Source organism: Balaenoptera acutorostrata, chromosome 2, assembly GCF_949987535.1.
Source record: "Balaenoptera acutorostrata chromosome 2, mBalAcu1.1, whole genome shotgun sequence".
Taxonomy (NCBI): Eukaryota; Metazoa; Chordata; class Mammalia; order Artiodactyla; family Balaenopteridae; genus Balaenoptera; species Balaenoptera acutorostrata.
Genome location: NC_080065.1, coordinates 168318145 through 168333044, shown reverse-complemented (window position 1 = coordinate 168333044; position 14900 = coordinate 168318145). Strand labels below are relative to the sequence as shown.

At 50.1% G+C, this 14900-nt stretch overlaps 1 protein-coding gene across 3 annotated transcripts in view; it reads right to left on the bottom strand.

Moving 5' to 3' along the window:
* ADAMTS2 (ADAM metallopeptidase with thrombospondin type 1 motif 2) overlaps positions 1-14900 on the bottom strand; it is a 216276-nt gene that overhangs the window by 68270 nt on the left and 133106 nt on the right. For all 3 annotated transcript variants that reach the window (XM_057540004.1, XM_057540002.1, XM_057540003.1), the window contains one exon: positions 7460-7662. In XM_057540004.1, coding sequence (XP_057395987.1) covers positions 7460-7662 — 203 coding nt within the window. The remainder of the gene's footprint in view (positions 1-7459; positions 7663-14900) is intronic.

Here is a 14900-nt window from a genome sequence, read left to right as displayed (position 1 = left end):
GCAGCAGCGTGGGGCATGGGCCCTGGAGGAGCCAGCATGGCTGGAGGGGCCGCACATCTGCCAGTGCTCCCAGCTCCATCCTCACAGCCTACTGGTGGTGGGATCGAGACCCCCCTTCTCCCTCAAATGTGGATGAGGCTCTCCGGCAGCCTTCCCCAAGGGGTCCCAGCCTCTCTGGCCAAGTTAAAGGATGCTGGGCCCAGGACACAGGGCTTCATCCTGGGTTTGCCAGCAATCTCAAGGCTACGGTGTACAAGAGGTAAAAATCAGTGCGGAGGGCCCCAAGGGATGAGGCCTCAGCCCACAGCCTGGCCTCAGTGCTCAGAAGGCACCAGCTTTCTTCATCTGGGCAGAGAGCCGAGAGCGGCGGTAGATTTGAGCTGAGCCTCCAGACGAGTAGAGGATGGGGATGGGCCATAAGAACGGGCCCTGAGGCAAGAAGCACAGGCTCAGGCTCCTGGGTTCAGGGGCGAGTGACCAGGGCCCACACCCAGGAGGGCTCTGCACTTGGGCTTAACGCTCTGTGGTTACCATCTTGAAATTCATCATTTTACCTTTGAATTTGTGTTTTGTGAGCGAAATCTGCTGGGACAGGGAAGCCTTGGCTCACACGTGGTCCCACTTCCACAGGACAGGCTCCTGGCTTCCTACTCCCCACTCAGTGACCACTGCAGGGGCCTGCCTGCAGGTGCAGCGAGGGTCAGGTGGACACATGTGCCCTGGGGCATCTTGGGGCAGGGCATGACCTGGGTTGGGGCGGTAGGCCCGTGGGAAGGGGAGATGCCCTGTGTTCTTTCAGTGGCAGCTGTCGGGAGACAGGACAGGCAGCTGTCAGGCCCCGGGGGCACACCCTGCATCGCTGGCCAGGACCGGGGGCCCTCAGGGAGTGCTCCCTCATGGCTCCACTCCTGGGGGTGCCTCTCTTCCTCCTCCCAACCTTCTTAAGTCTGGTTGGTGCTTTGTCTGAACTTCTGGTCAGCCTGCGGCACCCTTCAGGCACAAGCCATAAAGTACAAATCTGTTTAATTTTGGTGATTCCCCATGCTAGTTAAATGTTCTAATATCTGCATTTAAAACAGGCCTTGTACAATATAAAGATGAATGGTAAAATGCATGATTATAATTAAAAATCCTAATTTTTCTTTGCTTAGAGTGATAATAAATAGAAAATTTTAAAATCTTGACAAGTTGAAAGACTGTATAAGGAAGGAAAAGGCTTTGCATATGTACCTTTTATGACACTTTTTCCTGCTCTTTGAATAAAAGAACCACATTTTCAATTTGCACTTGGCCCCGGGAGTTTTGTACCCAGGAGGCATTCTGGGTGTGGGGTTGCCGCAGCTGAATGCACAGCAAGAATGGTCAGGTGGTCAGTGAGGGCTGGGGTTTGGGAAATGATACTGCTGACAACAGGCCATGGGAGTCACTGTTGGGGGCAACCAGAAAGAAACTCCAGAAGATTAACTTCTGGAGAGGGCATGAAATGCCAAAGACAGCCCCCAAGGGAAAAACCAGGGAGGAAAAGATCTCAGGACACGACTACACACAAAAATGTAAGCCATCAACAAACCAACCCCAAACAAAATAAAACAAAAGGCAAACAACAAAACTGGGGAAAACATTTCCCACACAAACATCAGACAAAGAATTAACCTATTTCAATATAACAGTTCTTCAGATTAACACAAAAGAAGCTAAAGTCCCAGTGGAATAAAGAACATGAATAGGTCAATCATAAAAATATAAGATGATCACTGTTTTAAAAAATATATATATTTTAAAATGGGACCTCATTACCATCAAATACCTACACCTTACAACAAAAAGTATATCCCTGTTGTAGCTATCAAACTGCCACAGCTAAAAAGGATTTGGCGGTGTGAAGAGGTGAGGAGATGGGCATTTATTCAATGGAACATGAATAGGTGAAAATGAACAGAAAACTTTCTGACATAGAAAGCTTTAAACTGCACATAACCGCTGACCAAGAATTGTACTTTTAGGAACTTAGTTTAAGGAAATAGTAAAGGATGAGTAATAGTTTCAGCTATAATGATATTCATTACTATTAGTGTCCAAACTAACATCTAAAAGGGAAATAAATTTTGTTACATGAGTCATATAAATAATCAATTACCTAAAAAGTATGCTACAGTCACGTGGTGCAATGTTATGCCATCATTAAAATGAAGTACTAGGCAATAATTGATAGGAGAAAACATTCACAAACCTATATGAATATATTCTAATTTTCCATCATAAATAGTATATGGTACATGTTAAATACAGCATATTTTAATAAACAAAGAATGTTACTTTTCTAGATTTGAGGAAGAAAAGAAGGAAACTGGACCACGAAAAAGGTGCTTGAATGGGTTGGTGGGAGGGTTCTGAACACCATGAGACCCTTTCTACATCCAGGTGGCTCTCTTGAAATGCTCAGCAAATATTTCCAACCCTTCTGACCCTCCAGAGTTTGATATGGAAAGAGGGATGGATTAATTCCCATTTTCCTATGAAAAAAGGGCATTAAATGTCTTGCCCATTCATGTTGGAAGGAAGTAGCACCTCTAGCAATTTCCTACTGCCCTTAGAGTCACATCCAAGTCCCTCTATTGACTGGCCTTCCTTGCCTCCAACTTCCCCTCTTACTTGGGCCCCTTGTTCCCCACATTGGCCCTGTTTCACGACTGACATAGAGTTGATGCCCAGTAAACATTTGCTGATCGTACTGTATGGGCAGGAGCTGTGTGTATTAGAATAGGACGGGCTGTGTTGCAGTTAACAGAGAATCTACCACATTTCAGTAGCTTAATACAGTGAAGGCTGGTGTGTGTTTCCTTGCACACATCACAGGCTTATGCAGGTTGGGCGGCCCTGCCCTATTTTGTGGCTGCAGCTACTGGGACATGTGACTTCCAAGGTCACTGTGGCAGGGAGAGAGAGAGAGAGGGAGTGGACACACTGGCCCTCAACTGCCTTGGCCAAGAAGCGACCTATGTCATTTCCTTCCACATAGGCCGTTAGCTAAAACTAGCCACACAGCCCCAAAAATGAGGTGCAAGGGAGGCTGGGAAATGGAAGGGAGGGGAGCATGTGGATATTTGATGAACCTGAAATGTCGTTGTCACACCAGGACCCACGTTCCAGCCCAGGGTCTGCCACGAAGAGACCCCAAAGGGAGTCCTGCAAGCAGAATAACTGAACGATGAGGGAGACCAAGCTGGCTTAGAGCTGCCAGGGCTGAGCCACGCCGACACCTGGCCCGACACGTTGGCCTCTGCTTCTCCTTGGAGCCCACATTCCCCAGGTCTTTTGCCATGGGGACCCCCACCAGGCCCTCCTCCCAGGGCCTCTGTGACCTCCCTCAGGGGACAGACTGTCCGCCCAGGGCTGGCCACGAGCCTTGGGAGTTGGGAATACTTCCATCCTGGTCCTGGCTGTCCTCACTGCTGACCAAATGCCTCACTTGGAGCACAGTCTGGGCCGCCTGCCGCCACATCTGTCCTCCACGTTGCTGCTTTGGCTCCAAATGCTGGGAAGCCCCAAGACCAGCTGTGCACTTATAAGAAGAGGGAGCCCTACCCTGACCAGGCCTTGTAAGGTCACACGGAGCTCTGGCTGCAGCTTCAGGTGGGCCAGCACCTACCGGGTCTAAAGGCCCCCACACCCAGGGCCACCCACGCTGCCATTTAGCGCCATGTGCTGGTCAAGTTCAGAGGAAGGGCACAGCAGGCAGAAAGTAGAATGTTGCTTCCCAAGGGCTGGGGAGAGGGGGCAATGGGAGTTATTGTTTAACGGGTACAGAGCGTCAGTTTTGTAAGATGAAGAGAGTTCTGGAGATGGGTGGTGGTGATGGGTGCATAATAATGTGAGTATACTTAATGTCACTGAACTGCTCCCTTATAAACAGTGAAGATGGTAAATTTTATATATTTTTTCATAATTAAAATTTTTTAAAAATTAAAACAAAAATTCTATTGGAATGTAATTAAATTAAAATTTCAGTCCTTCAATTACACGCCACATTTCAAGCGCTCAAGGGTCAGGGTGGCTAGCGGCTGTTGTATTGGACACGCAGAATTAGAGCATTTCCAGCAATGCAGAAAGTTCTATTGGACAGCACTGCTAAAGAAGCTCATCTTTTCTCAAATATTCCTGCTCCCTCAATCCCCCTCCTCCCCAAGACCACCAAAGGGCTCATGTGCCTTAGATCATCCCCAGGGACTCTTCCCAGGACGTGCACGTACCCTGGGTGAAGACACTGAGCCTTAGAGGGTATTGTCAAGGCAACACAGGATCCAAGCAGGGGGCCTCATCTCCCTCAAACACACTGCACTCTTACAGTGGGAGCTCAGGTTGGAGGTACAGATACCCCCCACTGCCGTGTCTCCCTGAGCCCAGGAGTGTCCACCAGGTCCTCTGCCTCTGCAGGACCAGCCGCTGTGCCTGGAACAAGCACCACTTGCCGGATGCAACAGGGGAAAAAAGACACGGCCCAAGCACTCTTTCTCAGCTCCTCCGATTCATCTCCTAAAATCCCCTTCTGTTATGATCAAATTTGTTTCAATTTAAGAATTTTTATATTTCTCATGCTTTTCAAGAAACTAACCAAACCACACCCTTATCCAAAATTGAGGTACAGTTGGATCACGGGGGTGTAAATGAATAAATTGAAGTTAACTGGCAAAACCAAGACAAAGTTCTAGACTTCCTCCTACCAGCTCATGGGCATAAGGCGTGTGCGACAGAGGGACCCTCCACACCAGGGAAAGGCGGATTTGATCCACCAGCCTCAGGAAGACACTCAGAGTCCTTGCCATACTTGTCAAGAATAATTCTAAACCTGTTGGCGCTAAACTAAATATTGTCATCGTCACGATAGCAAAACCACATTTATTTAGAGACTGTAAAGCACGTTCACCTTCATCATCTCATTTAATCCTCACCGACAACTCAAGATGAAAATTATTGCCCATTTTAAAGATGAGAAAACCAAGGCTTGGAAGACTGAAGCCCATTCTTGGTGACATACCTGGTAGTGGTGGGTTCAGGGGTAACCCAGGTGCAAAATAATAAGAAATATATATCTGGCCTCTGCCCCTCGTTCCTGGCACAGACCTCCTAAAACACCTGTAATTTCCTTAATGATAGGGGTGCGAGGAGCATATTTTGTTATTCATAATGTGCCCCTTTCAACCTTACCTGAGTTTATGTTAATGAAGCGATTCTTGGTGAGCCCCTAGATAGTTCAGGATGGGGGCTGGTAGCCAGAGGAACCAACCGTATGATTAGAGAGTTCGAACTTTCAGCCCCACCCCCAAGTTTCAGGGAGGAGAGAAAAGCTGGAGATTGAGTTCAATCACCCATGGCCAGTGATTTCACCAATCATGCCTGCAAAATAAAACCTCCATAAAAACTCTAAACAATGAAGTTCGGAGAGCTTCCAGGTTGGTGAACACATCGAGTTGCTGGGACGGTGGTGCATCCAGAGTGGCCACGGAAGCTCCACGCACCTTCCCCATGCCTTGCCCCATGCATTCTTCCATTTGGCTGTTCCTCAGTTGTGTGCTTTATAATAAACCGATGATAGTAAGTAAAGTGGTTTCCTGAGTTCTGTGAACTGTTCTAGCAAATTATTGAACCTGAGGAGCTGGTTGGTAAGAAGCACAGCTGACAACCTGGGAGTTGAGCTCGGCATTTGAAGCGGGGCCCATCTTATGAGACTGAGCTCTTACTCTGTGGGGTGTATGCTAATTCCGGTGTGAAGAAACAAGTAGTTTTCCTTTACCAGGATTCAGGACTCTCGAATTCCACAACCAGTCCTTTTGTCCACTGGGTTGGAGGGCAGTATAATACTCGAGGAAAGACATATATTTTGAAGGCAGACAAGATTTTATATCTACCAATTTTATAGAGTTAGTGTGAAGATTTCCAAAGATGATGCATGATAAGTGACTAGCAGAAGCCTGGCACACAGAGTCACATATTAAGAGCTCAATATTTGTAGCCATCATGGTATTATTATTACTATTATTATATTAAAGGTACTTTTCAAAAATAAGTGAGATTAAGTGTGACAACACTCTCCAAAATAAAATAACATCTGCAAACGTTAACAGACCTCGGCCCTGCTTTGCAGATGAGATGGCTGCATTCCAGAGGGTCAATGACTTACCCAAGGCAGGTGGAGAGGAAGACAGGCCGGCAGGCAGGGGTCTCCTGGTCCAGTGACCAGCTCAGTCATATCCTCCTTCTTGCCCCTGACCTATCTCTTCACTAGGGCTCTGGGAGGTCTTGCTCAAGGACCAGCTGAGTTCCCAGGGGCTCACCATGGCCCAGGAAGCAGAGCTGAGAACCAGGCCAGGAGCAAATGTCCTGCCCCCTCACTGCTCGCCAGCAGCTGGGCCTCTGGAGGACCCAGTTCACTGACAGGCTTTAGAGCTCCCTATCCCCTGGGCTTCCCTGCCCACCTCCAGCCCCCTGCAAGCCCAGGCTTCCTTCCACAAATCCACTCCTCCCACAATGCTCGGTCCATGGCGTGTCCTGGTTGCAGGCCCACTGCATCTCCCTCCAACCCCTAATATTCTCCCAGCAGGGCTCAACTGAAGCATCAGGCAGTGAGGGGCAGGACCTCCACACCACCCCGGGCAGAGGCAGGAACTGCATTTTCTACAAGGTCAGCATCCTATACCTCCTGGGGTGGAAGGGGCTGGAATGAGGGGAGGGGTAACAGCTTAATCTCTCAGGATTGGGTAGACAGGGCAGGTGTCCCATCGTGCCACAGGAGGCTTAGGTGGCACCCTGTCACCCAGTTAAGGAGCCCAACCTCACAGGGAGAAACGGATGCTCTCTTCCATCTTCACTTCCTCTAACTACCTCAAGGAGAAACCTCGGATGGGTGTCGGTCTGTCTGTCCTCCTCTCTAACACACACTAATCTCCCATTTGAACATCGTTGGGCTGTGGTGCAGACCCGGCAGAAGGCAGGACTGTCTAGCTGGATTTGAATAACATCGCTTTACATTTTACTTCTAGGTCACCTTTACAATAAAGCGAGGTTGCCTTTGTAAATAATTTTAAGTTTTAAAAAGAGTCAGTTGATTTACAGGAAAATACACACACAGCCTATACCATGTGGGTATGATGAAAAATTAAGAAAACTGGTATACAGATGACGAGTTTCTGGAAAACTGCCTTAGCATGTAAATAGCCTTGCCAAGTCAGAACCACCCCCCTCCACCCGCCCTTTGCAGAGGAGAAAACTGAGCTTCAACAAAATCGATGGGAGGGTCACTTTTTCTCACCTGTAGACCCAGACAGCCTCCCTGTGACCATGTCACTCATCCCGCAGCTCCACCAGGAAACCATGGCAAGCACAGCTGCCCTGGCCCACCTGCACCCCTAGCCTCCCAGCCCCGCCCCCAGTGCCCTGCCCCTGCCGCCCCACCCCCACTCACAATGTTCATGAGGGTGAGCAGGTACTTCTGCACATGCTCCTTCCCGTGGAACTGGACCACAGAGTCGTCCACCCCCAGCAGGACCTCGATGTTGTAGTCGTCGTCCGCAGCATGCCTGCGCACCCTCTGCCTGGAGCTGTTGACTCGCTCCTCCAGGATGCCCAGGGCACGGCTGAGGCTGTCCAGGCCGCTCGGGGAGGTCCCTGGAAGGAGAGAGGACACAGCCTGTAGCAGCAGCCCAGGCTCGCCAGGGACACCGCAGCAGGACCAAACCCCACTCAGACGCAACTCGGCACCTGCCAGGTGCCAGCTTGGCCATCGGCTTGTCGTCATCACAGCACCCTAACCGAGGGCATTTCTGTCCCCATTTCACAAACTGAGGTTCAGAGAGGGCAGCAGTGATGTACCAAGTCAGCTCAGACCCAGCAGCGTGCAAACCCACGGCTCGGCCATCACAGAGGCCAGGTTCGGCACCCAGCGATGAACAGAGAGGGTGGGACGCTGGCTGGGCAGGGTGGACCCTTTTCACCCATTCACACACTCGCACACTCCCAAAGGGCCACCCAGTGCCAAAGAGCTGGTCTCCCCATTTATAACCAGGGAAACTGAGGCCCAGCCCAGGTGGTATGTGTTTCACAGCATCTTTTCAGACAGCTCCCCTTCTGGAACTTTCTGCTCAGTCCCTGGCTGGAGCTAGGTCCCTCATCTCTGTGCCAGGCCCGCCCACTCAACTCCTGGGTTGGGGCCAGGCCATGGGTGCCCCCCGACCCCAGAACTGTGCCTGCCCCTGATGCCAAGTGCCAAAGAGATGAAAGGTTGCCTGACTGAATCATGCAAGAACCAGGATGAGCCCCTCTTATGACAACTCCCCCACAGTCCGCCTGGCAGGGGCTCACTCCGTCCCCCACAGGCTAAACACCTGGCTCAGAGCGGGGCAGACCATCTGGGGCATGGGGCCTTAGGGGCCGCAGCTGAGGGGGCCAGGGGCTGGATCGCATCAGGCCCAGGACCCCAGGATGTCATTGCACCATCAGCAGAGCTGCAGCATCTGTCTCAATCCCCTTCTACTTTCCCACTGGGCCTGGAGCCCACCATGGACCAGAGACCTGGCCCCTACCTTTCAGGACTGCAGCTGAGCTGGCCAGGCTGACCTTCAGCATCGCTGGCAGCCACAGACCACACTGTCCAATTAGTCCCAGTGCCAAAGCCTCTGGAAGCCCCTCACGACCCTGCACTGGTCTCTGTGTCCACGCCAGGTCCTTGACCCCAGGGTCCTGCCCCTCCTTGGCACTCCTGGTAGGGGGAGGAACAGGTGTGTCTCAGAGACTCTTGCCCTGGGAAGGACCCAGGACCTCAGGTTATCATGACATCACCAAAGAGTCTTCCAGAACCATTCTTCTCACTTGTCCCCTAAGCTCTTGCCCACAGCCTCCTCTGGAGGCACAGTGAGGCAGCCAGGCCCTCCAAGTATGTCTCCTCATCCAGTGCTGGCAACAGGCCTCTTTGATGTGCATTACTGCCTCCATTTTACAGACCAGAAGACTGAGAGAGCCCCCCAGCCAGCCAGAAGCTCTCTTCTTTACACCTGCTGTCTGTTAGGTTTCAGGCACAAACCTGCAACCTGGCTATGGAAGGAAAAGTGGAGGTGAAGGAGCAGCAGAGGGGGAAGGGCTGCACAGAAAAGAGGAACAATCAATGGGGTGACAGATGTCGCAGCCAGATCGCCCTCACATTACTCAGCCATAAAAAGAAATGAAATGGAGGTATTTGTAATGAGGTGGATGGAGTTAGAGTCTGTCATACAGAGTGAAGTAAGTCAGAAAGAGAAAAACAAATACAGTATGCTAACACATATATACGGAATCTAAGGAAAAAAAAAAAAAAAGGCCATGAAGAACCTAGTGGCAAGATGGGAATAAAGACACAGACCTACTAGAGAATGGACTTGAGGATATGGGGAGGGGGAGGGGTAAGATGTGACAGGGTGAGAGAGTGGCATGGACATATATACACTACCAAACGTAAAATAGATAGCTAGTGGGAAGCAGCCGCATAGCACAGGGAGATCAGCTCTGTGCTTTGTGACCACCTAGAGGGGTGGGATAGGGCGGGTGGGAGGGAGGGAGATGCAAGAGGGAAGAGATATGGGAACATATTGTATGTGTATAACTGATTCACTTTGTTATAAAGCAGAAGCTAACACACCATTGTAAGGCAATTATACTTCAATAAAGATGTTTAAAAAAAAAAAAAGAAAAGAAAAGAGGAACGGGCTAGGGCCAGCGCTCAGCGTCTGCTGGCATTCCTTACCTCCTGGGGTCCTTGTGCCCCCGCCCCAGCCCTGTAGTCCCCCATGTCCCCCCAGTATGCACAGGCGCACACACACTCCACACACACGCACACACATGCACACGGCAGGCACTGCCCAGGGCCACTCCAGGGAGAGCGCCAGAGCAGAGCTCGTCCTTCTGCTGGGCTGCCTGGAGATGATTCAGGGCCATCCTTCCTGCTCCCAGGGGAGACATCAGCTACTTAGACCTGACAGTGGGTTTGAGGAATTGCTACTCTATTTTTACACATTTATTTCTTTGCATTTTCAACAAGCAGGGACAGCTCACCTTCAGAACCACCTTGGGAAGCAGAAAGATGGTAATTTCCATAAAAAACTCTTCCCAGGGAAAAGGCTGGATGTTACCCTCTGCCCCTGTCAAGCCAGGGGTCACTGACAGGTGGTCCCTGAGCAAAACCAGACCACGGGGGTGCCTGTTAGGGCCATGCGGTGTTTTTTAAATACCTTATTTGGTTGACAGTATTTCAAAATTTGGAGAGTTCATGTTAAAACCTAGAATAGCCAGCTTGTCTGAGAAATTAAGAAATGGAGTCACTGTAGAGGGGGAGGGGAGTTTACACTGAGCTGTGGAGTGACGACCATGCCTGGAAACAGGACACAGGGGTCCGCCGCCTGGCCTGCCGCCCTTGCTGCCCACTTAACCTCTGAAGGCATCAGAGTGTGCCCCCAACCCTAACCCAAGAAGTCACCGTGCAGTGACTCCTCCTGACATTTTCTGGGGGCGGGAATGGGGCTGCCATCAAGCCAGGGCTGGCTGGGGTACATCTTGTAGCTGCTTCTGCTGAGCAAGCTCAGTTTTTAACTAAATTGTACGTTACAGGCCCATTAAAAACAGCAATGCTTTCTAAGAATGCATTCGAAATGTTAATTTCACCACAAGCATAATTATTGTTACCATTATGATCTCGATCATGGTAATTTTAGAGGGTGGCTTGGACATTACGCTCTAGAACACCCCTCCAAGGCCCAGCCCCAGTAGAGATGTGCCCAAATCCGAAGTAAAGTGCAGATGCAGGGAGGAAGGCAGGGTCTCTCGGGGCACCTCGAAGGTGACAGCCCCACCCTGCAGTCGGGTCCCTGGAAGCCCCAGCCCTGCTCAGGCCTGGCAGGACGTAGGGAACAGCTCCAACGTCAGCAGGGTCTGCCAGGCGCCCAGACCTCGGGCCACATGAGTGCTGATGGGACCCAGCAGCCAGGCTGACGTTCCACCTTGTCATTCTTGGATGTCTCCTCAGTTTCCCTACAATGGGCCCCATCCTAAAGGCTAGGCCACGCAGAGATCCCAACCACACTCTGGTTCCAGCGGGCCTATCCCTCAGGCTGAGTCCTGCTCAGGCCCTCAGCTGGCTGCCTAGTGACTCCCTGAAACCAATCTCGGCCTTCAGGGCCTGCCCACCTGCACTGAGTCGCCTACTTGGTCTAAAGGCCTCCACTCCTCTCAGTCCCTCAGACCTCTCTGTCACCCTCCCCTCCTCCCCCTGGAGCTCTTGCATGCTTGTAACTGGTCCACTAACGAGCAGTCGGCACTGCCCATCTCCTGCTGAGGTGGGAGGACGGTGCTGCCCTGGCTCCTGACTCAGTCGCCCTCTGTGCACAGCCTCCCCACAAGGAGAAGCCGCTGGTCCCCCCTGGGTGGCTGATCCATGGTAGATGGGAGAAGACTGGACCCCGGCAGGCCGAGGCTTCCCTGAGCGGAGGTGTCTATGGCAGGACCCTATCTTCTCAATGGGTAACCGCAGGGATTTTAGTTCCTGGCATTCCCTGTGCTGGGGAGACCTTTCTGGACGGTTCATGTCTCAGGCAAAGGATGACACAACAGGAAGCTTCCAAAAGCCGTCCCTCGTTTTAGAGTCTCTACAGCGGGTCGGACAGAATGTCTCAAAGAGTCAACAACAGTCTGTGGAGAGGACAGAACAGGGGAAGCAGAATTGCATCCAGGGCGTCCTGAAGTGCCTGCCCTCCAGGGCAACAAGTGGGTCACAGCAGCTACAGCCCCTGGATCACACGCCCCTGCCGGACCCCGCTGCCCCTGCATCTGGTGGCAGGGTGGGGCATGTGCACAGCCCCTCACAGTAACAAACCTCCACTATGTCCAGCAGCCATCTGACCCTCACAGCAAATGGGAGGCTCCTCACCATCCTCACTACTGTCCCCATTTTAGCATCAAGGAACCCCAGGAAGACTAAGTGACTCAGACAAGTCACACCACAGAGAAGGGGCTGGAACCCAGCCCAAGTCATGTCATCCAAAGTTGTTAATGTGCCCCAGAGTGACCTGTGTACTTCACCAGCACCAAGGGATGGTGTGGGAAAACTGAAACTGATAGAAAGAAGCATGTTTATTCCGGAGAAGAGAAACCCCAGGGACCTGAGCCTGTAAATGCCATGGGAGCATCATGCAGCAAGTGCTGGCTCTGTAGGTTCAAGGGTGCCTGGGTGTTTGCTGTCCCTGTGCAAATCCCACGCCCAGGCCTTTGCTGCACTGGCCTCTCCTAGGATGTCCTTTCTGCTGCTGCTGCTGCTGCTGCTACCCAAATTTAGCCTTCCTATTGTTAGGGGAACCACTGACCAAAACTGCCCACCCTGGCCAGGTAACCATTTGCATGAGAAGTTTTACGACAGGAGGTCCCGGTAAGGAACACGGAACTAACAAGCCACCACCAACTGGAAGAATTCGGGAAAGGTCAAAAAGAGATGCCAGTCCACATGTCCTACCAACCTCTCAGATTCCTCCTCGCTGGAATCCATCTTGGCTGAGCGATGCGTGGGCCACCAGGAAGGACCCTGAGTCAGAATGATTGGCCGGAGACAACCCAGAAACTAATTCCATCACCGTAAAACCTGAGACTGCGAGCCACATGGCAGAGCAGTTCTCCTGGGTTCCCTTACCCTCCTGCTCTCCACCGGGCTGCCCCTTCCCAATAAAGTCTCTTGCTTTGTCAGCATGTGTGTCTCGTCGGACAATTCATTTCCGAGTGTTAGACAAGAGCCCACTCTCGGGCCCTGGAAGGGGTCCCCCTTCCTGCATCACTATCAGGTCCAGCATAAGCCCCCCCAAAAGGTCTAGAGGGAAGGGGATCCGCAGCCCTTGGTGCCAGGGACCCACTGCCTCCTGCAGTGGACTCAGATGTGTTGGTCCCCCTCTGCCTCCCTGCTCAGGGCCAGCTGCACACTGACAGGGGGAGGAGGGGCACGGAGCCTAGAGACGCCATTGCTCAGTGATACGGAAGACTGCTGTCCCCTCTCCATGGAATCACTGGGCTTACTCCCTCTCATCCTCCAGGTGTCAGCTGAAATGTCCCCTCCTCAGGGCAACTTGCCTTATTTCATCCTAAATTAAAACAGGCTCTCCCTTCCCCCCGTGTCTTCCTTCATGGAACATACCACAATTTGCAGTTCGAATGTCATTTGTGAATTTACTTGGGCATTATCTGTCTTCTCCACTTGAGTGGAGGACCCTTCGGAAGACAGGGGCCAAGGGTCTTGTATGCCTTGGTGCCTCACAGATAATTGCAGGGCTGTGAGGGGTAGGAGCCAGTGCAAAGATACGATGGGAGGGAGCACAGGGCCAGCAGTGGGGAGGCGGGGGGTGCCCTTAGGAGCTGGGAGGTGGGCTGGAAGGAGAGGCAGGTACAGCAGGGCCAGGAAGCCCAGGCTGGGGGTGGCAGAGGCAGGTGGGCAGCAGGAGCAAAAGTAAGGTGGCTGGCAAAGGAGCAGGAGCTAGCACAAAATCCTGCTGTAAATTACTTATACAAGGTGTAACTAAACCAAAATTACCCAGGAGGAGCTCAAACAAACGGGGTGAAGAGAGAGTTACCATGTAATTGCCAACAAAAAGCAACCAGGCGTAACGATATTCATGAGATAAAATATAATCCAAGACATTAAAGGGACAAACTGATAAACAATTCATTGAGAAGATATAAAAGATATGAACTTTTTTCACCTAACAGAGCTTCAACCTGATACAAAGAGAAAGAGGCAAAGCCACAGTTCTATGTGCATTTTAATACATTTATTCCAGAAAAAAACAGATGAATTAGATAAAACATTAGGCAGGATTTGCATTACTGTAGAAGATTTGAATTACTAAAACAACCTAATGTTTAAGCCCAACAACCAGAAAATGTGTCCTGTTCAAGCACGTGCAGAACAAGTTCCAAATTTGACTGTACGTTAGGACAAAAAGGAAACTCAAAAATCATGTCCACAGCCGCTACCGTAGAGCAAAATCAGAGAAAACAAGAAGGAAGACCCTCAAACTCTAAACACCAGAAATTAAAAACACAGTTCTAATAAGCCTAGACTAAATAGAGAATATACACTCTAACAGTTGGCTCAAGTAGAAAACCTGAATAAACCTTAGAAGAAATGGAAAAAAGCAGTCAAAGAAAAGCCCAGAAGGTTTTATAAAAGAGTTTTACCAAACCTACAAGAAATAGTTAATTCTCATCTTACATAGAATCAGTATGCAAAGATCAATACCTTTCTTGTACATAACAGTGACCAGCTAGGAAAGAGAATGGGAAAAGAGGTTTATTGACTATAGGAACAAACCCCACAAAATATCTAGGTATAAACAAAAATAAGGAATGTATGAAGACTACACAGAGAGTAATACAATATAGTCAAAGCTCTCCCCAAAAACAAAAGAAGACCTCAGTAATCGGAGACACAATGATACTATCCTGGATTGCAGGTTGATTCTCCTCCAAATTAATCTATAAATTTAACACAATCTCCATCAAAAAACTGTTAAAATCCAACAGAATAATTCTGAAGTTCAACTGGAAGACTACATATGAGAGAATAGCCAGAAAAAATATTAAAAAGGAATAATAACAAGGAGGTATTTACCTTTCAAATTTTCAGAAGACACTACAAAATAACATTAATTAGATCCTAGTGGTATGAGTGTCATGAAAAGACAGATTTTGGAATTGAATACAATGTCTAAACACAAATCCAAGCATAGGAGGGACCTTGAGTAAAAATGGTGCAATGAACACATACATCTAATTTTGCTCCTCCCTGGAACCCCATTACAACTTTAGAAAAGGGATGATTTTTTTTTTAATCACAAGCCTACAAG